Source organism: Oryctolagus cuniculus, chromosome 13 (assembly GCF_964237555.1).
Source record: "Oryctolagus cuniculus chromosome 13, mOryCun1.1, whole genome shotgun sequence".
NCBI classification, from domain to species: domain Eukaryota; kingdom Metazoa; phylum Chordata; class Mammalia; order Lagomorpha; family Leporidae; genus Oryctolagus; species Oryctolagus cuniculus.
Genome location: NC_091444.1, coordinates 75,260,641 through 75,285,915, shown reverse-complemented (window position 1 = coordinate 75,285,915; position 25,275 = coordinate 75,260,641). Strand labels below are relative to the sequence as shown.

The window sequence follows — 25,275 nt, the reverse complement described above, 5'->3', positions numbered from 1 at the left end:
ATGCATTTCCTTCTGGTTTTTCACTCCCGATCCCACTGCATTGTCGTTTGTGCCCTGGAAACTTTCCTGGTTTCTCATTAGGATCACCAAATGTGTGCTGATTCCCAAATCCAGAGAATGTGCTGCAGACGTTACCGTATTAATCCTTCCTGCCGTAGTGGATGTGTGTTTTGCTTGAGCTGTTTTTGAAACTTGTTAGTCTTTTTTCTTTCTTTTTTTTAATTATTTTTTTTATTTTTTTTTATTTATTTATTTATTTATTTATTTATTTTGACAGACAGAGTGGACAGTGAGAGAGAGAGAGAGAGAAAGGTCTTCCTTTGCCGTTGGTTCACCCTCCAATGGCCACCAAGGCCGGTGCACCGCGCTGATCTGCAGACGGGAGCCAGGTACTTCTCCTGGTCTCCCATGGGGTGCAGGGCCCAAGCACTTGGGCCATCCTCCACTGCACTCCCTGGCCACAGCAGAGAGCTGGCCTGGAAGAGGGGCAACCAGGACAGAATCCGGTGGAGGATTAGCCTAGTGAGCCACGGCACCGGCGAAACTTGTTAGTCTTGTTAGTCTTGGTTCCATACCCACCTGAGTATTTTCTGTCTTACCATTTCTTTTGTTTTTCTTTTAAGAGCTCCTTTTGTCTTGACCTTACTTTCCCTTCTTGCCCTTGACTCACTCACTCCGTTCTTCTAAATTTTCTCATTGACTCTTTAGGTTTCCATTATCAGGAATATCTGATTCCCAAATCTATTTCCAGCTCACATTTCTCCCCCAAGATCCCCACTGGTCTGCCTGGTTAGCTACTAGAAAATTCTGCCTGGAAGAACCAGCAGCTCCTCAAATATAGCATTTGTAAAATTGGTCACATCATTACTTAGCTGTATGCTGGTTGTTCATATTGTTATGTTTCTTTTATGTTGATGATGAGACCAAAGCACCTATTTTCAAGCCATTTTAGGCTTTAGAGTAGCTTCAAAGAAGGCAGACACTAATAAAATTAGGAGATTTTCATGTAAGTCATAATACCAGACTAGACATCCTAGAAATTAATATATGAATGTCTTCTTAACTCTAAATATTTCCGAAACTGAACAGAGAAGGAAAGAGAATGGCCCTGTCCAGAGAAATTTCTTGTGCTCTTTGCTTGAACGTTCAGCATCATAGAACTCGTTCAGTAGCTTAAAGTCTGGATCTCTCCTCCTTGTGGACCTAGGGGTCAACAGAACCAGAAAAGGGAAAGTAGCGGTCACAGTGTTATATAACTCACTCCAAAAGTACCTTTTAGCTGGAGGAGCTCATGTATAGCTAGAATTTCTAATAAATGTGAGTCACATAATATTATCTGGGAAACTTAAAACCCTGACCAGGGTCCAGTAGGCCTTCAGTAAATGTTAGCTGTGTATGTTCCTCCTTTTAGGGCTGACTGTGAACATTTACTTTTAAAGGTAAATATTTTACATCAAGATATTACTTCTATTTTATATATGCTTTAGATAAAATTGATATAAAAAGCGGAAATGACATTTTAAGGAACTGCTACTAAATGTAGATATACTTGGCTTTGTTTCTTTAATTATAAAAATAATACCTAGGGCCAGTGTTTTCTATATAAACTGTTTAGAAATGTTTAACTTAGAAAGCAAAAATTCTTCCCAAATCCTGCATTTTCCCAAAGATAACCACTGCTAACTGGTATATATTTCAGCAATTTAAAAAAAATTTTTATATTTGTTACATTATAATCAGGGTTTGTTTGTTTTTAAAGATTTACTTATTTCTTTGAAAGGCAGAGTTAGAGAGAGAAGGAAAGACAGACAGAGATCTTCCATCTACTGGTTTCCTCCCCAAATGGCCACAACATCCAAGGCTGTGTCAGGCTGAAGCCAGGTGCTTCTTCCAGGTCTCCCACTTGGGTGCAGGGGCCCAAGAACTTGGGCTATCCTCTGATGCTTTCCCAGGCACATTAGCAGGGAACAGGATCAGAAATGGAGCAACTGGGACTCAAACCAGCACCCATATAGGATACTCATGCTGCAGGCCATGGCTTTAACCCGCTGCACCACAGGGCCAGTCCTAATCAGGATTATCTTATATACACTGTTCTACAGCTTGTCCTCACTACTCCCTTAACAATAGATCATAGACAATTTCCCATGTCTTTATGACATGAGATTTCATTTTACTGTCATATCACAATTTCTTTATCTTTACAATTTTTGAACATTTAAGTTTCACATTTTTGCTATTATAAAGAAACAATACCCTTCTATATAGATCTTTGTTTATTCAACTGTCACTAAGGCAAAGATGTTGCCTCTGAATACCTGAATATTTAATACTTTCAAGAGATTATTGTCAAATTATCATCCAATGGCTACACCAATTAAAATTCTCACCACCAGGGATGGGTCTTGTGGTTCAGCAGTTAAGTTACTGTTTGGGATACCCACATTCTATATTGGAGTGCCTGATTTGAGTCCCAGCTCCTCCACTTCCAATGCAGCTTTCTGCTAATGCACATCCTAGTGCAGCGAGTGATCACTCAAGTACTTCGGTCCCCACCATCTACATGGGAGACCCAAGTTGAGTTCTGGGTTCCCAGCTGTGGCCTGGCCCAGCTGTGGCTGTTGCAGTTGCTTGGTAAGTTATGATTTCTGTCTGTCTGCCTTTCAAAAAATAACCTTTTTTTAGTGCACCACCACCTTAGATGAAAATGAAGTGTATGTATTATGTATGAATATAAGAAGAATCAATTAAGTCTAATTGTTCTGAATTTCCTGAAGACCGTTGGCAACAATTAATAGTTTTCTGTGAAAAACTAGCTCCATTCTTCTCCCTTACTTTATAGAAACGTTTCATCTTTGGGGGGAACATTTAGCTTTGGAGTTGTTAACATGTTTACTCAGGCTATTCCCAGGTATCTTCTGAATATGTAAGTCCTCAGGGCAGTCTCCGTCTCGGGTAGATTTTTCTTCATTGAGTGCATTATATATATAAAGCATAACACTACAAATAATTGGGAGAATGCTTGTGCTTTGGAGTTTATGTGTCAGAGTAATCTGGGCAAAGGAACTGGTAAATATTATGCATTTATTCATATGTTTGTGAGTATCCAGTTTATAAAAAAAAGTTTTTAAGTCCTGTCTATTTGATGATGTTGTTACTATTATATCGAGGTTGTCAGGAAACATTTTTCCTTGGTCCTTTGAACATTTCCACATATCTTTTAAAATAAACAACTATTATAACTCCCTATGAATATCTAAAATAATACATTGCTTTAAAGATTTATTTTTAGTAAATACCACAGTACAATTTTTGTAAGAAAAATTTCAGTATTCTATTTGTTTCCTATTGTTTAGTCATTGTATAGTTTTTCCAAGAATTTGCTAGAATGTGTTATATCAAGCTTAGCTTTGCCCCAAACTTAGCAGAACTGTGAACTGAAGCACATAATCTACTAGTATTGCTACTCAGAGACAGACCTAGAAGTCCAAACTAGCTGAGGTCATGTGTCCAGCTTTGAGCAATCACTGTAGCCATGGAGTATGCTCTCATTGGCCAGGTTCACATGTGCTACTTAGAACTAGGAGTAAGACATACCTTACCCAAGACTCAAAGAGGTGGAGAGAGTGCTGAAGCCAGTAAAAGGAAAATATATACCACATACAAATAGGCAAACCAGGGGTGAGTATTGCAGCACAGTGAGTTAAGTCTCCTCTTGCGATAACTGCATGCCTTGGGAGGCAGCAAGTAATAGCCCAAGTGCCATTCGCTTGTAAAACAACTGATGGAGTTCCAGGTACCTGTCTTTGGCCTAGCCAAGCCCTGGCCTTTGTGGCCATTTGAGGAGTGAACCAGCAGATGGAAGATCTTTCTCTGCCTGTGTTGTATCTATCTATCTCTCTCTCTCTCTCTCTCTCTCTCTCTCTCTCTCTCAAATAAAATGAAAATAAGCCAGCGCTGCGGCTCAGTAGGCTAATCCTCCGCCTGTGGCGCCGGCACACCGGGTTCTAGTCCCGGTCGGGGCGCCGGATTCTGTCCCGGTTGCCCCTCTTCCAGGCCAGCTCTCTGCTGTGGCCAGGGAGTGCAATGGAGGATGGCCCAAGTCCTTGGGCCCTGCACCCACATGGGAGACCAGGAAAAGCACCTGGCTCCTGCCTTCGGATCAGCGCAGTGCACATGCCGCAGCACACCGGCTGAGGCAGCCATTGGAGGGTGAACCAACGGCAAAAGGAAGACCTTTCTCTCTCTCTCTCTCTCTCTCTCTCTCACTGTCCACTCTGCCTGTCAAAAAATATAAAATAAAATAAAATGAAAATAAATAAATTTGAAATTTTTTAAATGAAAAATTCATGGAAAATGCATATTATAAATAAGCTACATGAATTTCAAAAAATTCTTACACCAAAATAAACTTAGCTTTTAACTGCATTTTTCTATGAACTTTTTAGAATAACGTCATATGTATAGCTAGTTACTACTTCAGCCCACAGGTGAATATGTGTGTGTGTGTGTGTGTGTGTGTGTATGTGTATCTCACATGCTCTAAATAAGTAGATACCATATTTTTCCATGCTGTTTACAAAGGAAGATAAGAATTCACATACAGCATGGTGACTGTTGGTGAAAACCAGCTGCTGTTTTCAAATTTTAATATATTTTGAAGTGGTGATGTTGGATTTTCCAAGCATGACTTCAGTAATAACTGAATTTTATAAAACTCTAGTGAGATACAAATCTCAATCATAATCTTGTTCATTTTTCAAGTTCACTGACTATCATCTTATTGCTTTTAATCTTTTCAAATAACTTGTACTGTTATTTGATCTTTAAAAAAAAGAAAAATAATAAAGGTGTATCTTTTATATTAACTTGCATCTTGAACACATTTTCACCTAAAAGCATCTTTTACTTAGTGATTGTTCATCCTCTAGACTCTAGGCTTAGGACTGTTGAAAGTGAGGTTTCATCCATATTGAATGTTCGATTTTATTTGGCTTAGCTTTTTCTTAATAAAACCGTCCTCTTGTTGTCCATAAAGAAAGAACAGCCTAGGAACCAGCATTGTAGTTAAGCCGCCACTTGAAACGGTGCATCCCACATGGGTGCCAGTTCATATGTTGGCTGCTCCACTTCTGATCCAGCTCCCTGCTAATGTGCATGGGGAAGCAGCAAAAGATGGCCTGCGTATTTGGGCCCCCGCCACCCACCTGGGAAACCCAAATGAAGCTCCTGGCTTCCTCCTGGCCCAGCCCTGGCCATTGCAGCCATCTGGGGAGTAAACCAGCAGATGGAAGACCTGTGTGTGTGTGTGTGTGTGTGTGTGTGTGTGTGTGTGTAACTCTGCCTCTAAGGAAAAGAAAAATTTTGGGGGAGCCGGCACTGTGGCGTAGTGGGTAAAGCCGCTGCCTGCAGTGCTGGCATCTCATATGGATGTCAGTTTGAGTCTAAGCTGCTTTACTTCCTATCCAACTCTCTGATATGGCCTGGGAAAACAGTAGAAGTTGACCCAATCCCTTGGGCCCCTGCACCCGCATGGGAGACCCAGAGGAAGCTCCTGACTCCTGGCTTTGGATCAGCGCAGCTCCAAAAAAATTTTTTTAAATAAAGAACAGTCTTTATGGGGCCGGTGCTGTGGTGTAGCAGGTAAAAGCCACCATTTGCAGTGCCAGCATCCCATATGAGCGCCAGTTCGAGTCCCAGCTGCTCCACTTCCAATCCAGCTCCCTGCTATGGCCTGAGAAAGCAGTAGAAGACGGCCCAAGTCCTTGGGCCCCTGCACCCACATGGGAGACTTGGAGAAAGCTCCAAGCTGCGGGCTTTGGATTGGTGCAGCTCCAGCCGTTGCAGCCATCTAGGGGATAAACCAGTGGATGAAAGACCTCTCTCTCTGCCTCTGCCTCTCTGTAACTCTGCCTTTCAAACAAATAAGTAAACTCTTAAAAAATAAAGTCTTTATGAAATCACAAAATATTCTAGAAGCTCTTTTTTGTTATTATTTTAAAGAGATACAGACAGAGAGCTGTAATTCACTGGTTCACTCCCCCCAAATGCCTGCAACAGCTGGGGCTGGGCCAGGCAGAAACTAGGAGCCAGGAGTTCAATCCTGATCTCCCATTTGTCTGGCAAGGACCTTGTTAGCAGGAAGCTGGAATCAGGATTGGAGCCGGGACTCAATCCCAGGCACTCTAATATGGGGTGCAGGTGTCCCCAGCAGTATCTTAACCATCTTAACCTTCTGAAAGAAGGCCAGATGCCCTCCCCTCTTTTAGAAGTTCTGAATCTGGAGATTTGAATTTTTGAAAAGAACCCTCAAATTACTCCAGGTAGCAGTCTCAGAATTTATACTTTTTGTTGTTGTTTTGTTTGTTTGTTTGTTTTATATATATATATAGATAGATAGACTTATTCATTTGAAAGTCAGAGTCAGAGTTACACAGAGAGAGAAGGAGAGGCAGAGAGAGAGAGAGAGTCGTCTTCCATCCGCTGGTTCACTCCCCAGTTGGGCCATCTTCTGCTGCTATCCCAGGCCACAGCAGAGAGCTGGATCAGAAGTGGAGCAGCCAGGAGTTGAACCGGTGACCATATGGGATGCTGATACTGCAGGCAGCAGCTTTACCTGCTACGCCACAGCGCCAGCCCAAGTTTATACTTTTGAAAAGCTGATCTGCATTTAAGAAACTAATTTGTATTATACACATAACTGTATTAAAGGAGAGAGAATGGAAAGAGGAAAATTTGAATCAGATACTTGTTCTCAGAAACATAAATATCACAACAGAAGGTACAAAGAAAGGCTAGAAGAGCTGGATCTGAGATTATTTAGAAATTCAGGCTACTCGTTGCAGCTAGAAAAGGTTAAACAACTTAGGGATGGTAGAATTTGAGTAGAACACTAAAGGGTAAGAAACATTTGGAATGGAGAAATATGAAGAAGAAAAATAAAAGCAAAGATGTATCAAGCAAATAACTAACAACATTAATAACATTTTGCCATAAGAAATTTCCATTTTGTTCTATTTACATAGTAGTACATATGTACCCTAGGTTTGTTGGGTTTTATGGCCCTAAATCATTCTAATTTAAATACATATCACAAACCTTTTTTTGACATGTTTGAATCAACATTTTCAGACATAAAACAAAGAATAAAATTATATACTTGCATGTACCCATCACCTGGATAGATTTAACACATACCAAGATTTTGCCATACTTGCTTGATGTTTTTTCTTTTCCTTTTTTTAAAATGTATATGTTGTTGGTTTTTTTAACTTATTTTTATTTGAAAGGTATATAGAGACAGAGAGAGATATCTTTAGTCACTGGTTCACTCCCCAAATTCATACAACAGCTAGAGCTGGGCCAGACCAAAGCCAAGAGTCTGGAACTCAAGCCAGATCTCCTATGTGGGTAGCAGGGACAGTTACCACCTGCTGCCTCCTCAGGTGCACGTTAACAGGAAGCTGGGATTGGAAGTAGATTCAGGACTTGAACCTAGGCATCCCGATATGGAATGCAGGGCATCCCAACCACCACACCAATTGCCTACCCCTGTTTGATCAGTTTTTTTCTTTTTTTCCCCCAAAGGATGACCAAGTGAATCCAGGCTTAATATCATCCCACTGCTGTATTGCTTAAGTTTACAGCTCTAAAACTAGGGTAGTATAATCATAGTACTGTTATCATGTATAAAAATATGAACATTTTCCGGCCAGCGCCGCGGCTCACTAGGCTAATCCTCTGCCTTGTGGCGCCGGCACACCAGGTTCTAGTCCCAGTCGGGGCACCAGATTCTGTCCCGGTTGCCCTTCTTCCAGGCCAGCTCTCTGCTGTGGCCCGGGAGTGCAGTGGAGGATGGCCCAAGTGCTTGGGCCCTGCACCCCATGGGAGACGAGGAGGAAGCACCTGGCTCCTGGCTTTGGATCAGCGCGATGCGCCAGCCCCAGAGCGCCAGCCACGGCGGCCATTGGAGGGTGAACCAACGGCAAAAGGAAGACCTTTCTCTCTGTCTCTCTCTCTCACTATTCACTCTGCCTTTCAAAAAAAAATAAATAAATAAATAAATGAACATTTTCCTGCTACTATATAATAACTAGTCGGTATTCAGATTTCTCTATTTGCCTCAGAAATATCTTTTAGCAGTTGTTTATTTGAATCAGTATCCAAGCTAGACTTACACTTTACACTTGCAATGGGCAGCTGTTATTTTGATGGAAGCTTGCTGTTATTTCTCCTCTACACTACAGCCCTCCTCCTTTTGTCCATGCTGTTGGCTTCTTGAGGAACCAGATAATTTGTCCAGGAGAATATCTCATTTTCTGCATGTGTTTGCTTTCTGCTTGTGGTGTCATTTATTGTTCTATCCCTGTAGCAAGCATTTGGCTGGGAAGACTTGAGTACAGTTCAGCCTCCACCCCCTTTTTTTGTGCAAGGCTACTTTTCAGCTCTGTGCTTCTTGTCACATCACATCAGTAAGCACGTGACATGTGGTTATCATACTCATGGATGCTGAATCATTCATGTCAGTATGCCTTGTGTACTGGTGGGTTGGGTGTTTTATTCAATCATTCCCCTCTCGTGCATCAGCTGAAATCCTTCAGTGAAGGTGCACTTTTCTTCCTCAGCTAGAGCACTGTGCTTACCCTGAAACAGTTCACCTGCAGAGGCAGGATAAAAGCTTAATTATTACTTTTTTTTTTTTACTTGCCAGTCTTCAGTGAAAGGACTTGATGGAGTTGATATCATTCCCTATAGAGGTGATTTGGGTTTTGGAAGGGGCTCTCTCCCCTCTCTGAACCAGTGTCTCTCTTCTTTTTTCCCCTCCTCCCCTGTCCCTCTGCTCCTACTCCCACTCTCTCCTGAGTTCTTTTTCATGTTCACATTGTCCCATCCTGACTAATGGGAACTCCTTCATGTTGTCTACTACGTATCAACACAGTCCATGTGTGTTAGATAGTTTTCTTATTCTCTGGTATAACGTGTTCCAAATTCATCTTGTAGTATATTTCCACAGACCTGGAAATAGCCATTTCTGTAAGGAACATTGGTTTCTTTTGGTGGGGAATGGTTTCTAAAATTCACCATCTGGCACTGGAGGTGTCCATTATTACTATGAGAACATCATTGCTTCTAGGCCTTTACAAGATACAAGACTAGACAACTGGCATATTTGAAAAGAAGAGACCAAGTACGATGAGTTTATTCTGGTATTTCCAACATAGATTTAACATTACTATTACCTCTTTGAATTTGTTTCTTCACCTTTTCTTTTACATCAGAATCTTTAATCTTAACAGCATTATCATAATTACTTGCTTTTTTCTATAGGAACTGTATAAAACAGATTTTTTTTCAGTGTTTGCTCTTAAAATAAATTTTACTATGGGGAGACTATTAGGATGTAGCAGATTAAGCCACTACTTTGAGACTGCTGCATCTCATATCAGATTGCCTAGCATCAAATCCCACCTCCACTACCAATCCAGTTTTCTGCTAGTGTGCACCCTGGGAGTCAACAGATGATGGTTTAAGTGTTTAGGTTCCCTCCACCGATGTAAGAGAACCAGAAAGAACTCCTGGCGTCTGCCAAGGCCAACTCAGACTGTTGCAGATATTTGAGGAATGAACCAGTACATGGCAGACCTCTCTCCTTCTGTCACTCTGCCTTTTAAATAAATATTAATAAATAAATAAACTTTAATAAATGAGTAAATAAATAAATCCCACTACAGATGTATGAACAAGGTGTTGTTTCTCCTGAAGCTCCTAAAGGCACTTAAAATAATTTTTTCTGCAAAGTTGTGGCACCAGTCATGTACATTAAGGTTCATTCATTCCACTTCATCTCATTTTGACTTCATAGGCAGGTTTTTTTGTTTGTTTGTTTTTGTTTTTGTTTTTGTTTTTTACAGGCAGAGTGGACAGTGAGAGAGACAGACAGACAGAAAGGTCTTCCTTTGCCGTTGGTTCACCCTCCAGTGGCCGCTGTGGCCGGCGCGCTGCGGCCAGCACACCGCGCCAATCCGATGGCAGGAGCCAAGTACTTCTCCTGGTCTCCAATGGGGTGCAGGGCCCAAGCACTTGGGCCATCTTCCACTGCACTCCCTGGCCACAGCAGAGAGCTGGCCTGGAAGAGGGGCAACCGGGACAGAATTCGGCGCCCCGACCGGGACTGGAACCCGGTGTGCCGGTGCCGCAAGGCGGAGGATTAGCCTAGTGAGCCGCGGCGCCGGCCCCATAGGCAGTTTTTAAAAGTTGAATTCTCTAAATGTGAAGGTCATTTCACCACCTCTGAAGTTGAAACTGCATGACGAGTTGTATTCAGAGAAGTCTTGCTGTCATCCCTGTTCTTGTAACCTTGTTCATTCCTTACCCTCTAGGTTACCAGTGTGGGTATTTTTATTACTATCATTTTAATATAACTCTGCAAATTTGAGAAAATGTAATTTGTAGTATTAATGCCCTTTTTGTGTATTTTACATATTTTGAACTTTTCACAATAGAAAATGTGTATTAACAAAAACTATGCTTGGATTTCAGAATTTTCATGCACCAAAATAAACTTATCTTTTAATTCCATTTTTCACCACCTTTTTAAAGTACCCTGTGTAATCATTTGGGCATCTCCCTTAGTAATGAAGATTCTATAATGACTACATTTTTCTCTAATTATTTCATGCAGTTTGTTTCATTTTTCAAATAGGTCAAGCCTTTATTAAAAGACAAAATATTTTTAATGTGGGCTATGACAAGATAAAATATACATTTTATGAAATGATGTGAATATTCCAGAGGAAAGCCATGAACTTGAAGAATCCACGTATAGTTGTGTTACATGAATGCTAACATTTGAGCTGTGAGACTCAAGAAGAATAAGGAATAATTACTGATTTAAAAAATCAACATTGGCTGGCGCTGCGGCTCACCTGGCTAATCCTCTGCCTGTGGCGCCAGCACCCCAGGTTCTAGTTCTGACTGGGGCGCCGGATTCTGTCCCGGTTGCTCCTCTTCTAGTCCAGCTCTCTGCTATGGCCCAGGAAAGCAGTGGAGGATGGCTCAAGCTCTTGGATCCCTGTACCTGCTTGGGAAACCAGGAGGAAACACCTGGCTTCTGGCTTCAGATTGGCACAGCACGCCGGCCACAGCAGCCATTTGGGGGGTGAACCAACGGCAAAGGAAGACCTTTCTCTCTGTCTCTCTCTCTAACTCTGCCTATCAAAAAACAAAAAAAAAAAAAACAAAAAAAAACATAAATCTGATTCTTTTATTTATTTGTTCCTTTTGATCTAATACAGAATCTAAAAATGACTATGTTATAATTTGGCATCTTAAGTAATGATTCTCTAAAATATAATTTCTCCCAAATCCTGAATATTTATTTATATAACTGTTAGAGAAATTGAATACTTGGTGTATTAGTTTTCTCTTTCCATCCAACAAGTAATCCAAAAACTTAGCAATTTAAAACAATAAGCAACAGGTACTTCCAGTTTCTTGTGGGTTAGGGACTGGGTAGCTTTTTGCTCAGGTCTCATGCCATGCAGCTGTGTCTGCAGTCATCTGAAGGCCTCACCAAGGCTGGAGAATCCCCCTCAAGCTCCCACACATGGCACAGCTTCCTGCTGGCTTCCTCCAGAATGAGTGATCCCAAGGAGAGCGTAGGAGAAGCTACACTATCTTCTATGACCTAAGCTTGGAGTATTTCACAGCAGCCTGTCAGTCATCAAGTAAGCTTGTTCAGTCAGCAAGGGGGTGTGTGAATGCCACGCTTGGGCTTAGCATTTTGGGGACTTTTAATAAGAAAGCAAAAATAGGAAGGACACATAAACACATATGTATATACTGTTGATCCAACTGTGAGTTTTATAGTGATAGTGTGAAATCTCATTGATTTTTTTTTAATTTGTTTTAAAGAAGATTTAGTTTAAAATACAACATAGGAATCTGTTTTTAAAGGTCAGTGATATTTCTGGGAGTTATTAAAATTCTAATTCTGAAGAAGAAAATTTAATGAATAGAACATACTTTTTCATCATAGTGGCTTTTCTCTCATTGAAGAACTTCCTTGTTCAGAAGTTTATGTAAAATTCTTAGAAGTAGTTACAGTAGTTTTTACCTGTGGCATCATTTTGTTACCATTTAAAAATGGCTGTTCACTTTTAGGGGTAAATAAGTAAGCCATTGTGAGGGAACTTTTGAACTGTGCATGCAGTTTAGTAGCCAGTTATTCAGACTGATAATTTAGATTACTGGTTTCATAGTGTTTGCACATAATAGCTGAATAATGAGGATCATTAAACTCCTTGTGCAGACATATCCAAATTGTGTTTGCCTCTAACCTTGGAGGCTCTGTGGGGCTTGGGAGGTAAGGACTGGCTCTTTATTGACTTGTCAAGCTGTGAGTTTGCATTACAGGCCACGCAGCTCATGACCTGTTCTGTTTGTTTCACTGTTTTGTGGTGGGGAAACAGGTAAAGAAATCCTGCTGAAAATCCCTCTTTCTGCATGTTTTTATGAATAACACCAGTGTTTATAGCAGTTAGTGCACTGTGATCAAACCCTCCAAAAGATGTAATGTTAGCAGCATGGAGCCATTGTGGGACACAGCTGTGGGCGGTGTTGGTTTCTCTGCTTATTCAACAGAAAGCTGTGGAGGAGCCCTTACTATGCAATTAAATAGGAGGGAAAAAGTGATACTTCAGGGAGAAAAACATAGAGTAGCAAAACACTGTGGAAAGGTATGAAACAATGCAGATTGGCAATGAAGAAGGCCAATGGAAAGCTTAATTATTTTTACAAATATCAAATTAGGTTAACTGTTGATCATTTATCTCAAGTGATGATAATATGATGTTATACTCTTATTCAATATTTTCCTGTAATGTTGAGCATTTTAAGAAATGATTAAAGATTTCTTTTAAAGCTAAGCTATATGTTCAGTTACAAGTCACTTAGAAGCTAAAATCAAAATAACTTTCAAACTAATAGTAAATTTTCTCTTGAACTTCAAAAGAATTAGGAAAAACTGGTTACTTTAGTGCCTGTATAATACCAATCTGTTGCCTAGAAAACAGAAAGTTAAGATATATATTTTTTAATTTAAAAGGGATAATGAAAATGCACTGGAAGAAAGTATTAGGCATTTTGGAAAGTTTTTTTTTTTATTTTTTAAGTTTTTTCCATCAAAGTGGCACTTCTCTAAATAAAAAAAATAAGAAAATATATACAGGCAGAAGTTTCTGAGATTTCAGGTACTAACTCATAAAATGGCTGAATAATTTTTTTAGATCCACTGGCAACACTGGTATTCTAAGTAGTTTTCTATTCTAAGTAGTTTTCATACTGATAGTTATCAGGCCTTAACACAGTAAGGGAGAAATGTAAGAAAAATGAAAAAAAAAATTAAAAGGGATTGGAAAAGAGTCAGGTAAGGCAGATAATATCCATTATGTGTTTGGTGTAGCTCAAAGCCACTTCCAGGAAGCAGGATGAAGCCTTCATGATCTAATTGTACTTTGTGTGGGTGCAGTAAATGCATCTCTCTTTTTTTTTTTTTTTTTTTTTTTTTTTTTTTTTTTTGACAGGCAGAGTGTATAGTGAGAGAGAGAAACAGAGAGAAAGGTCTTCCTTTTGCCGTTGGTTCACCCTCCAATGGCTGCCGCGGCCAGTGCTCTGGGGCCGGCGCACCGCGCTGATCCAAAGCCAAGAGCCAAGTGCTTCCCCTGGTCTCCAATGGGGTGCAGAGCCCAAACACTTGGTCCTTCCTCCACTGCACTCCCGGGCCACAGCAGAGAGCTGGCCTGGAAGAGGGGCAACCGGGACAGAATCCGGTACCCCGACTGGGACTAGAACCCGGTGTGCCGGTGCCTCAAGGCGGAGGATTAGCCTAGTGAGCTGCAGTGCCGGCCATAAATGCATCTTAGTCTGAGGGTGATTAAGTAGGAGAGGGAGAATTAGAGTGCAGGTTGGCAAACAAAAATCTCAGGGTTCTCAGGAATAATTAAATGGTAGAAGAGGAAGGTAGGCTAGAAGGAAATACAGAATATTACAGAAAATTGGCCTATATTTTTAAGTATATTTATTTTTTAAAATTTTTTATTTTAATTTTCTGTGAAAGGCAGAGAGACACAAAGAAATTTTCCATCCACTTGTTCAATCCCAAAATACCCTCAACAGCTGAGGCTGGGGCAGGCTGAAGCCAGGAGCCTGGAACTCAGTGTGTATCTCCACATGGGTGGCAGCAGCTTAAATACTTGAGCCATCACCTACTGCCTCCCAGGGTGTGCACTAGCAGGAAGTTAGAATAAGAAGCAGAACCAAGGCAAACCCGGCACTCCAGTAGGGGATGTGAGCACCACATGCAATGTCTTAACTGCTGCACCAAATGCCTTCCCCTATTTTAAAGTGTTTTAAACAGACAAAAAAGTTTTATAAGTAAAATAATTATAGAATTTTTTTCTGTAATAGGCATTATGCTTATTAAAGCTGATGAATATTATGACTTTAATACTGCAAATGATTCGAAGTCAATTAAGGTACAAGTCTTATTTTTAAGATATTTGGTGCCTATTGTGGATATAAAGACAGGTATGTACATAATTGGGATACAAAGCAGTCATAGGTATGGTATTTCTTTAAAAAGAAAAGACCCAGGGCAAACATTTGGTAGATGAATCAAGACACTGCTTGGGACACTCATATCAGAGTGCCTGGATTCAAGTCCCAGCTCTAGTCGCGATCCAGCTTCCTTCTAGTGCACTTCTGGGGTACAGCAGATGATGGCTCAAGTACCCAGGTCCCTAATAGCCACATGGGAGACCTGCATGGAGTTCCAGGCTCCCAGATTCAGTCTGGTTCAGCGCCAGCTGTTGCAGGCATTTGGGGAGTCAACCAACAAATGGAAGATCTCTCTCTACCTATCCTTCTTTCTCTCTACCTTACAAATGAAATGAAAATAAATTAAAATTTAAAAAAAGAAATGAAAAGATCCAACACTGTGAACCAGCCTTAACAGTTCAAATTTATTATTTTAATTATGTGATAGCATAATTGTGTGAGGCTGTCTTCCCTTCTCCATCCCTCAGCCTTTTTCTTAGTGTTGTCTGCTAATGATGGTACACTCAATTTAGAAACTCTAAATAATGCAGCTGTTTGATTCAGCTCAGGGCTTTTATTCCACAAATTTATTGTCAACACTTGTCTTAAAAGCTTTAGCCAGTGGAGCAGGTGTTGTGGTGCAGTGAATTAAGGCACTGCTTGGGATGCCAGCATCCCATATCACAGTGTCCGTAATGCATTCTAGGAGGTAGCAGATGATGGCTCTTATGCTTGGGCCCCTTCCACCCACATGAGAGAGCCCAGTGGAGCTCCTGCCTCCTGGCTTCAGCCTGGTCTAGCCCTGCATGTTGCAGGCATTTGGCGTGTGAACCAACCGATGGACGATCTCTTTCTGTATTTTTGTCTTTCTCTCTCTGTGTCTCTCTGCCTTTTAAGTAGATAAAAATAAATATTCTTAAAAAGATTTTAGCCAAGTCATCATTTTTCCCCAATAAATTACTGAAGTTGATATACATGCAGAAAGGTGAGCAAGTTCTAAGAGAACTCAATTAAACCATTGTTTAAAAGTTAAAAGTGGGGGCCAGCACTATGACTAGCGCAGACATCCCATATGGGCACTGGTTTGAGCCCTCTGCTACTCAGCTTCTGATGTAGCTCCCTGCTAATATGCCTGGGAAAGCAGTGGAGAATGGCCCAAGTGCTTGAGTGCTTGGCCCCCTGCACCCAGGTGGGAGACCCAGAAGAAGTTTTGGGCTCTTGGCTTTGGACCATCACGGCTCCGGCTGTTGCGGCCATTTGAGTGAACTAGTGGATGGAAGATCTCTCTGTCTGTCTGTCTCTCTCTCTCTCTCTCTTTCTTTCTCTCTCTCTGCAACTCTGCCTTTCAAGTAAATAAACAAATAAATAAATCTTTAAAAAAACAAAGTTGGGGTTGGCACTTTGGTAAATTAGGCTGAGCCTCCACCTTCAGTGCTAGCGTTGCATATGGGCACCAGTTTGTGTCCCAGCTGCTCCTCTTTGATCCAGCTCTCTGCTTAGGGCCTGGGAAAGCAGTGGAAGATGGCCCAAATGCTTGGGCCCCTGCACCTGCATTGGGGTACCTGGAGGAAGCTCCTCACTCCTGGTTTCAGATCTGCTAATCTCCAGCAGTTGCAGCCATTTGAGGAGTGAACCAGTGGGTGGAGGGCCTTTCTCTCTGTCTCTCCTTCTCTCTGTCTGTGGCTCTACCTCTCAAATAAATAAATAAATGAAATGGGGGGGGGGGGTTTGATTTATCTGAAAGGCAGAGTTAGAGAGAGAAAGAGACAGAGATCTTCCATCCACTGATTCACTCCCCAAATTTCATAACAGGCAAAATCAGGCCAGGCTGAAGCCAGGAGCCAGAAACTTTAATCAGATTGCCCACATGGGTGGTGGGAACCCAAGAACTTGGGCCATCATCTGCTGCCTTCCAGGTGCCCTATCAGGAAGCTACATCAGAAGCAAGGATTAGCTGGAACTCAAACCAGCATTCCCATATGGGATGCAGGCATCCCAAGCAACTTAAGCCACTGAACCATAAGGCCTACCCCATACTCTTGTTTGCTTTTCTTTTTCTTTAAAAAAAAAAAAAAATGAGTCTAGGGCTGGTGCTTAGTATAGCAGGTTAAGCTGCCACTTGCAGTGCCAGCATCCCCTATAGGTACTGATTAAAGTACTGGCTGCCCTACTTCCAGTCCACCTCCCTGATAATGTGCCTGGGAAAGCAGTGGAAGAAGGTCCAAGTCCTTGAGCCCCTGCCACCCATGTGGGAGACGAGGATAGACTTCCAAGCTTCTGGCTTCAGCCTAACCCAGCAGTGGCCAATTCAGCTATTTGGGGAGTGAACCAGCAGATGGAAGATCTTCTCTCTCTCTCTGTAAATCTGCATTTCAAATAAGCATAATAAAATCTTTAAAAAAGACTAATTTTTAAAAAATTGAGTCTTACTATACATACAATACACACTTTTTTTTTTTTTTTTTTTTTTTTGGTGAACATACCAGTGTGGTATGCATTTGTATAAGTATACATGGTGTATGTAACACCACTTTGAAAAATATTGTGTTTTGCTCATCATTCATTTCATCAGTTCCCTACTTTGGTGTATTTTCAATTGAAGTCATTCTTGTTTTTTATTGAATTGCCATCAGAAACAGTGCTATAGATAATACTCTTTACCCTGTATCTTTGCTTAGTTTTCTATTTCCTCAAGATAAATTTCTAGAAATGCAGTTGCTATTAAAGAGTGTGTACATTTTTAAGGTTTGATAACATAAGATGTTGTCAGTCTTTTTAATCTTTCCCCAAAAAAGGCATTTTAATGTCATGTTCATATCTTTTATTACTATGATTACCATGAAGATAGAACAGTTTTTCTTATCTATTGGCTGGTTTCTTTCTTTCTTTCTTTGTATTCTGTATTACTTACATGTGTCCTTGCTCATGTTTGAATGAAGTCATTAAGTGTTTTATTCTATTCAGAAGAATTCTTTATGTAATAAATATTGAATCCTTTTTCATGTATGTTGCATATAATTTTGTCTTATCTTCCCTTTTAGCTTTGTGATATTTTATGTCATATAAATTGTTGTAAGTCAAATCAATGTTTTCCTTTTTTTTTTTTTTTTGTTAGTTTAAGATTTATTTACTTATTTGAAAGGCAGAGTGACAGAGTGAGAGGGAGAAACAGTGAGAGAGATTTTCCCTCTGCTGGTTCACTCCCCGGATGGCTACAACAGCCAGGGCTCAGCCAGGCCAAAGCCAGGAGCCTAGAACATCCTGGCAGGGGCCCAGGCACCTGGGCCATCTTCTGCTGCTTTCCCAGGCTCATTAGCAGTGAGCTGGATTGGAAGGAACAACTGGGACTTGAACCATCACTCTGATATAGGATGCCTGCATTGCAGGCAGTGGCTAAAACTGCTGTGCCACAACACCAGCACTCCCAGATTGGAGTGACAGTTCAAGTCCTGGCTGCTGTGCTTCTGATCCAGCTCCCTGCTAATGCACCTAGGAAGCAGCATGTGATGGCTCAAGTCCTTGAGTCCTTGCCAGACATGGCAGACCCAGGTGGAGTTCTTGGCTCCTGACTTTGGCCTGACCCAGCCCTGGCTGTTGCAGCCATTTGGAGAGTGAACCAGTAGATGGAAGATCTCTCTCTCTCTTTGTCTCTCTCTCTCTCCTCCCTCTTTGTCTCTCTCTCTCTCCTCCCTCCCTTTCTCTCTTTCTCTTTCTCTTTCTATAACTCTGACTTTCAAATAAGTAATCTTTAAAAAATAAAAAAGAGAGAAAAAATTCCATTTATTAATGGTCAGCTGGTGGTAAACCCTTGACTTTTGCTTGCCTGAAAATACCCATTTCATCCTTATTCCTGAAAGATGTTCCAAAAAACAGAGTTTATGTTTCTTCAGTACATTGAAGGTATTAGTCCACTCTCTTCTAGATGTCATTGTTGCTGGTTGAGAAGTCAGCAGTCATCTCTTTGCTTTCAGCAGTTGTTCCTGTTTCCCTCCAGCTGCTTTTCAGACTTTTCTCTACATCTGATATTTTATAGTTTCACTGTGATGTGCCTGGATATAGGTTTCTTTTTATTTTTTTTTAACTTTTCCTGGGTTTGTTGGGCTTCTTAAGTCTGTGGATTGGTATCTTTCATCAACTGTATTAACATTTGTTTCTGCTTTGCTTTTTTCTATAGGATTATGATTTAATGTGCTAATATACCACTTTAATGTATTTTCTTTGCCTATCTAGACTATACCCTAGAAAACATCTTAAATCCTACTATCCAGCTATTCAGTTTCTATGTTCACTTCTCTTAAAAAAAAATTGTTGACTTATTTGAAAGCAGAGCCACAGAGAGAGAAAGGGAAAGATCTTCCATCTGCTGGTTTACTCCACAAATACCCGCAACAGCTAAGTCTGGGCTAGGCCAAAACCAAGAGCCAGGAACTCTATCTAGGTATTCTCTGTGAGTGGCAGTGGCTCAACTACTTGAGCCATCACCTGCTGCCTCCCAGGCACATTATCAGGAAATTAGATCAGAAGCAGTGCAGCCAAGATTGGTACTAAGCACTCCGATGGGATGTAGGTGTCCCAAACAACTTCTTTAGCCACTGTGCCACACATCCTTCAGTTCTTTCTAGTCTGCTGTTCAATCCATCTGTTGTTTTATATCCATTACTATTTTTATTTTATTTCCAGGTCTATTGGGTTCTTTTCAAATCTGCTAAGTCACTCTTTGTAATTTCCTATTACCTACAGATATTTTTAAGCTTTGCCTCTTTAAAAAACAAGGTACTCAAGAGTTGTTTTATAGTTTATAATTCTAGTATCTATGTCTTTTCTGGTCTCTCTATACTATCTGTATCTGTCATTTGTTTTTTCTGGTTCACCTTGATGCCACTTTATCTCTTTATAAATATATGTTGGATTACCTTTGTTTTCTTAAATAATCTCTATATTAACAGCATAAAGCCTAGATTTTAAGTTACTTACTCTCAAGATGGTTTGTGCTTGAGAGTCTGGATGCATTGCAAGTCTAGATTCCTTTATAAATAGAGTATCCTAGGACACCAGAGCAGAAAATTCATGAGATTCTGCTTCATTCTCACCTCTTCACGGTAGCTCTTTTGGAGTCCTTAATGTGGAGAGGGAGTCCTGGTAGACTTTCCACTTTGGACAGGTCCAAGGCGTTGATATCTGTCCTTTTCATCAAAACCGAAGTTCACATTTGCCCAATGTGTACATTTCCTCAGGGCAGAAACATCTGTGTTCTATTTCGCTCTCTGAATTCCTGCTTTCCCTTTAGTTTTTGGTGTCAGCACTCATGTGTTAAACCATTACGGAAAACTGCCTCCAAAAATAGTCATTTTAAAATTCTAGTTTAACCATAAAAATAGAGAATGCTTACTCTGGATACAAATGCCATAGTAATAACGTTGAACTCTGACCTTATATGCCTTATAGGTAAAGCTAACCTCATTTAGTAAGCATTGAGAGACAGTGTGGTGTAGTTTTATTAAGATCAAGGCTCTAACATCAGACTGCCTGGGTGAAATCCTGGTTTTGTCACATAGTCATCATGTGAATTTATACAAGGTACTTAATCTCTCTGTGCCTTGCTTTCTTCATCTCCAAAAGGAGAATAGTAGCAGCTTGTCTTATTTGGTTGTTATGAGAATCAAATGAGATAGGGCAAGTAAACATTTATCATAGTGCCTGGCCTCCTGTAGGCTTCCAAGTGCTCAGGACAGCCAGGCACCTAGTAACAGCTCAACATATATTCACTGTTCATTCTCTTGAGCATGTATCAACTGTCTCGGGCACAGACACACTGGTGTTAAGTTCTTCTGGTTTTTGGCTGCATTCAAGTGAGGAAGTTAATCTCACTTGAAGGAAAGCAACAGAGAGAAGCAGTAATTATTTTTAACAAATGATGAACTTTTTGGACATAATTAAATGTTTTATAAATTCCGATCAGAATAGCCAAGAATCGATGATTTTCAGTGGAGGCGGAGAATCTAAATTAGAATTTTGAGATTGTGGAACTATGCAGGCTGGCAGCAGGGCTTGTCAGGACCCACAGGCATGCATGTGATGCCGGAGCAAACACCTGAAGCCTGCTCATGGTTTCAAGTGGCTCTCCATATGGAAGTTCCCACTGAACCCCGTGAGGCAGCTGTGTGTGTGTCCACCTTGCTGGTCAGGGAACAAGGCCAAGGAAGATAAATGTGGAATAGTAAAAAGCAAGAGGCTGTTTCAGTCATTTAGTGAAGATGAGGATGGTCATATTCTATGGCCCTGCAACTTTATTTCTGGGAATGGAGCTTAGGGAAATTCTTGAATATGTTTTACATATTAATATGCAACATTTACAAGTGATTGTGTCCTACCTTCAGTTGCGTGGACAAAAAAGGATATACTTACTCTTACCCTGGAATACTATATAGCAATTAAATAATATAGATCTGTATGTGTCAGCATGGGTGAATCAAGACATAAAACTGAGTGGGAAAAGCTAGTTGCAAAGGATAAATAAAGTGTGATATTTATATAGAAGCTAAAGCACATCAAATAATAACAACATATTTAATGTTTATGGACATCTGCAAAAAACAAAACTACAAAAACATACCTGCTAATTTTAAGACAGTGGTTGCTTCTGGAGCAGGGGTGTGAGAGAGAGATTCATCTTAAGCAGCATGACAAAAGACTATCATTGTTTATCTCTATACCTCAGTGTGTGTTATATCGTTTTCTCTATGCTTGAAATGATACATAGTTTTTTTTAATATTATTTGAGAGGCAGAGTTACAGAGAGGTCTTCACCCCCTGGTTCACTCCCCAGATGGTCGCAACAGCCAGAGCTGGCCTATCCAAAGCCAGGAGCCAGGAGCTTCTGGGTCTCCCACATGGGTGCAGGGGCCCAAGTGGGTGGGCCATCCTTCACTGCTTTCCCAGGCCATTAGCAGAAAGCTGGATCGGAAGTAGAACAGCCCATATGGGATTGCTGGCACCACAGGCAGAGAGGCTTAATCTGCTATACCATAGCACCGGCCCCAATGATGCATAGTTTTTTAATAAAGAAACTTTTTTTAAAGAAGAACATTGGAGGCCGGTGCCACAGCTCAATAGGCTAATCCTCCGCCTGTGGTGCCAGCACATCGGGTTCTAGTCCCGGTCGGGGCACCAGATTCAGTCCCGGTTGCTCCTCTTCCAGTCCAGCTCTCTGCTGTGGCCCGGGAGTGCAGTGGAGGATGGCCCAAGTGCTTGGGCTCTGCACCCGCATGGGAGACCAGGAGAAGCACCTGGCTCCTGCCTTCGGATCAGCGCAGTGCACAGGCCGCAGCACACTGGCCGTGGCAGCCACTGGAGGGTGAATCAACGGCAAAAGGAAGACCTTTCTCTCTGTCTCTCTCTCTCACTGTCCACTCTGCCTGTCAAAAAAAAAAAAAAAGAAAGAAAGAAAGAACATTGGAATTAGGCCTTAGTTCAAAACCTGTCACCCATTTCCTCAAATTCCTCTATTTCTCTGATCTTCAGTTTCCTCATCTATAAAATTAGGTAATCATAACATCTTTGAAGTTCTTGAGAGGACTGGATAAGATGATCATGTCAAGGGCCGAGTGTAATGCCTCACCTCTTAACCATGGGGATACATTCAAGGAAACATATTGTTGAGTGGTTTTTGCTGTCAACTGTGGCAGCTACAACATCACTAGGTGGCATTCTCTGGGGCCACCATCATCTATGCAGTTGACAGTTGAAATGTCACAGCACGTGACTGTAGTAGGTTTTCTAATGACTTACCCAGAATCTGTCACAATTAGCAAATCTGTGGCAGTTGCAGGATTTGCATTCAACTCACGTAGCCTAAGTCTGAGTCCAGTACTCCTTCCACTTCATAGGAGTTACATGAAGAAGATATTGTTAATGAAGAGGATCACCGTCATGTAGCTCTAGTTATTAGTTGGTAGCATGACTGGAAAGGAGCTACAGCGGCTGTTGTACTCTGAGGAAACCATCCCTCCCTCCTGCCACTCACCGTGTCTCCGCAGCCCTTCTGAGGATCTTAACATCTTCAATACCGGCCATCAGACAAAACCAGAACTGAAAATGTCTTCAATGACATTGAGGGTATTCATTCATTGGAATTAAGAGATAAATGTTAACCTCTGTTTTCAGCCACAATGTCCACCAGTTTAGACTGGCTTGCATTGTGGTAATTAACAACTCAGAAAGCTTGCCACCTCCCACAACCAATGTTTATGTCTCCCTCCCGCGCTGCGCTGCATGGGCCCTGGCTCCATTCCGCATCTTTTTCATCCTGGAATTTGAGTGGAAAGAGCAGTCTTTTCCATGTGGGTCATTAAAGGACGTGGAGCAGAGGGAGGGGAAAGCTTGCTTTCGGGATGGTTCCCCAAGCTGCTTCTGAGAAGTGGCACACCTCGCTCACCTTTCATCAGCCACAGAAGCCGCATTCCGGAGCTGAAAGGCGACAGAGAGGCACATGCTATCCTCTGCAGGAAGCGGCCCGCTGTTACATTTCAATGAACAAGCCGGGTGTACCGGTTGCTAAAAAGTCTTAAGTATGTAGACATTGGGGGCAATTTTGGAAAATTAAAAACTCTAAATTGAGAAGTTAGTTGATGAAGAACCTTGAACTGGTGAGTTTGTTAGCTATCTCTGGGCTCCTAAAGGGGTGTTTTACTACTAGAAGAAAGTTATTTGGTGATATTGTCTTCAAGTATGTGGTTTGATCTGATTAGCCCATTTTGACTTTTCTGTTTCTCTGTTTTGTTAACAGTGTCATCAGCAAAGTTGTTCCAACCCCCGAGGCTAAGCCGACTCCTTCTCTGAATAGACCTAAAACCCCACCACCAGCCCCAGCCCCTGTACCTGTGCACGTGAACCCCACCCCCATGCCATTGCCACTCCTCACCCAGGCCACTGCATGCCCAGCTCTGATGCCTTCTCCAGCCCCCGCCATGTCCGGAGCAGGAAGCTCCAAAGCTCCCGTGCGCAGCGTGGTGACAGAGACGGTCAGCACTTACGTGGTGCGTATGCTTTGTTTTCAGAGTTTAGGAGAGCCTACTTTTATTTTTATCATAAAATGTTTTAAAGAGGAAGTGTCATATGTATCATTATTGAATTTCAAAAGCAATGCTTCTGAAATGATTGCGTTTTTGAGCTGTTGGCTGAAAAATATTTTGTTCAGTCTCTGTAAATGACAAAGCATTGTTTTTCTTTATTCATTCTTGTTTTGTAATATGAGTTATTTATATGTAACAATTTCAATGTATAAGTGTAAAAATGAATAGTGATCTTTAAATTTCACCCTGAATTTCTTGATCACATTATTGACATAGAGTATGATTTCTGTAATGTATGCAGATCTTAGGAGCCAGCTGGTGATTCTGAGGCACAGCACTAATTAGAACATTGTGTTGGCTAAGATCCAGAATATATACCAGGGCCTGCATATTACATGGAAATGAACTTTTAGAACCAGAGCTTCCTCTGAGTATCCAAGAAGCCCAACCATGTTGAGTAAGTCCACGTTGACTTGGGACTGCTCTTAGGTGCTTTCCCTATTCTTAATAGTGTTGGGTCTTACTTACACCCTGAATTCAATTGAGTCATGAAGCATTTATGTAGATATATTCTTTGGGCACTGTAGGATAACACACACGTACATACTAATTCAGGCATGTTGAAGCTTGACTGCCAGATGGTGGTGCACTAGTCAGATGGTGGCATGCTAGTCAGACGGCGGCACCGACCTTTGTGAATAGATAAATAACTGGGAACTGGCAGCGTAAGACCCACAGTCTTTGTTGTGTGAACTGTACAGTGTTATTGCCTTTCTCTAAAAGAATTTTGAAAAGCAATTTCAGCAGATCATTAAAAATTTGAGGTACTATCGTAGTACAAAGAAGTATAAAAGATCTTCAGTGTATTTATAGAGTATATAAAGACATGAAAAAAATAACAGAAAAATATTCAGTTGGCAATAAGACACAAGTAGAAGAAGTTATACAACAAACTGTGATCATTAAATTGGTCCATTCAAGGACCAGTTGCTGTAGGTACTTGAGGCACCCTGACCCCATGGCAGGTTGATCAGAAAGGATTTATACTTACTCTCCTCAACCTCCATTTCTTCATACAGAATTAGGGATTCCATGTTGGACATTGTCAGTGGTCTCTGCTGTTATGTTAAAGCTTTAACAGTTCTGGTTCTCCAGGGAAATTTTGAGCTAAGTCCCTTAGAGATGGGTCCAGTTGAAAAAGACAGAGTGGGTGAAAAGCCTTCTAACTCCTGGAGTGACTTTCTGTGTATAGAAGGAAATGTGTGAGGTACATCCCAGTCTGACCATGTCACCAGTGCAATGCTGAATTCAGAAAAGAAATCCAGACACATCCCCACTTTGAATGAATCTGGAAAATTGAAGAGTTTCTTTTTTAAAAATTTGCAAGGTTCTGTAAGACTGGAACTGAAAGTTTGCTTGCAGTGCTTGTTTGTTCATTGTTTGCTTTGATTTTTTTCCAGATATTAATTCAAATTATTTAGTTTATGTAGGAGTTTCTTATGTTTTATTTGTGTTTTGCTAAATTAATTTTCAAAATTTGATGGATTTTTATGTTTGTTCTAAAAGTGTTCCTCCTATGTATTTCAGGTAGTCTTCTTAGTGGATATCT

General features: G+C 41.1%; 1 protein-coding gene across 3 annotated transcripts in view; it reads left to right on the top strand.

Moving 5' to 3' along the window:
* TAF3 (TATA-box binding protein associated factor 3) overlaps nucleotides 1-25,275 on the top strand; it is a 211,643-nt gene that overhangs the window by 181,899 nt on the left and 4,469 nt on the right. For all 3 annotated transcript variants that reach the window (XR_011381579.1, XM_002717345.5, XM_051821564.2), the window contains one exon: nucleotides 23,381-23,630. Coding sequence is in view for 2 of the 3 variants with exons in the window: in XM_002717345.5 (XP_002717391.4) it covers nucleotides 23,381-23,630 (250 nt within the window). In the remaining variant the exon portion in view is untranslated. The remainder of the gene's footprint in view (nucleotides 1-23,380; nucleotides 23,631-25,275) is intronic.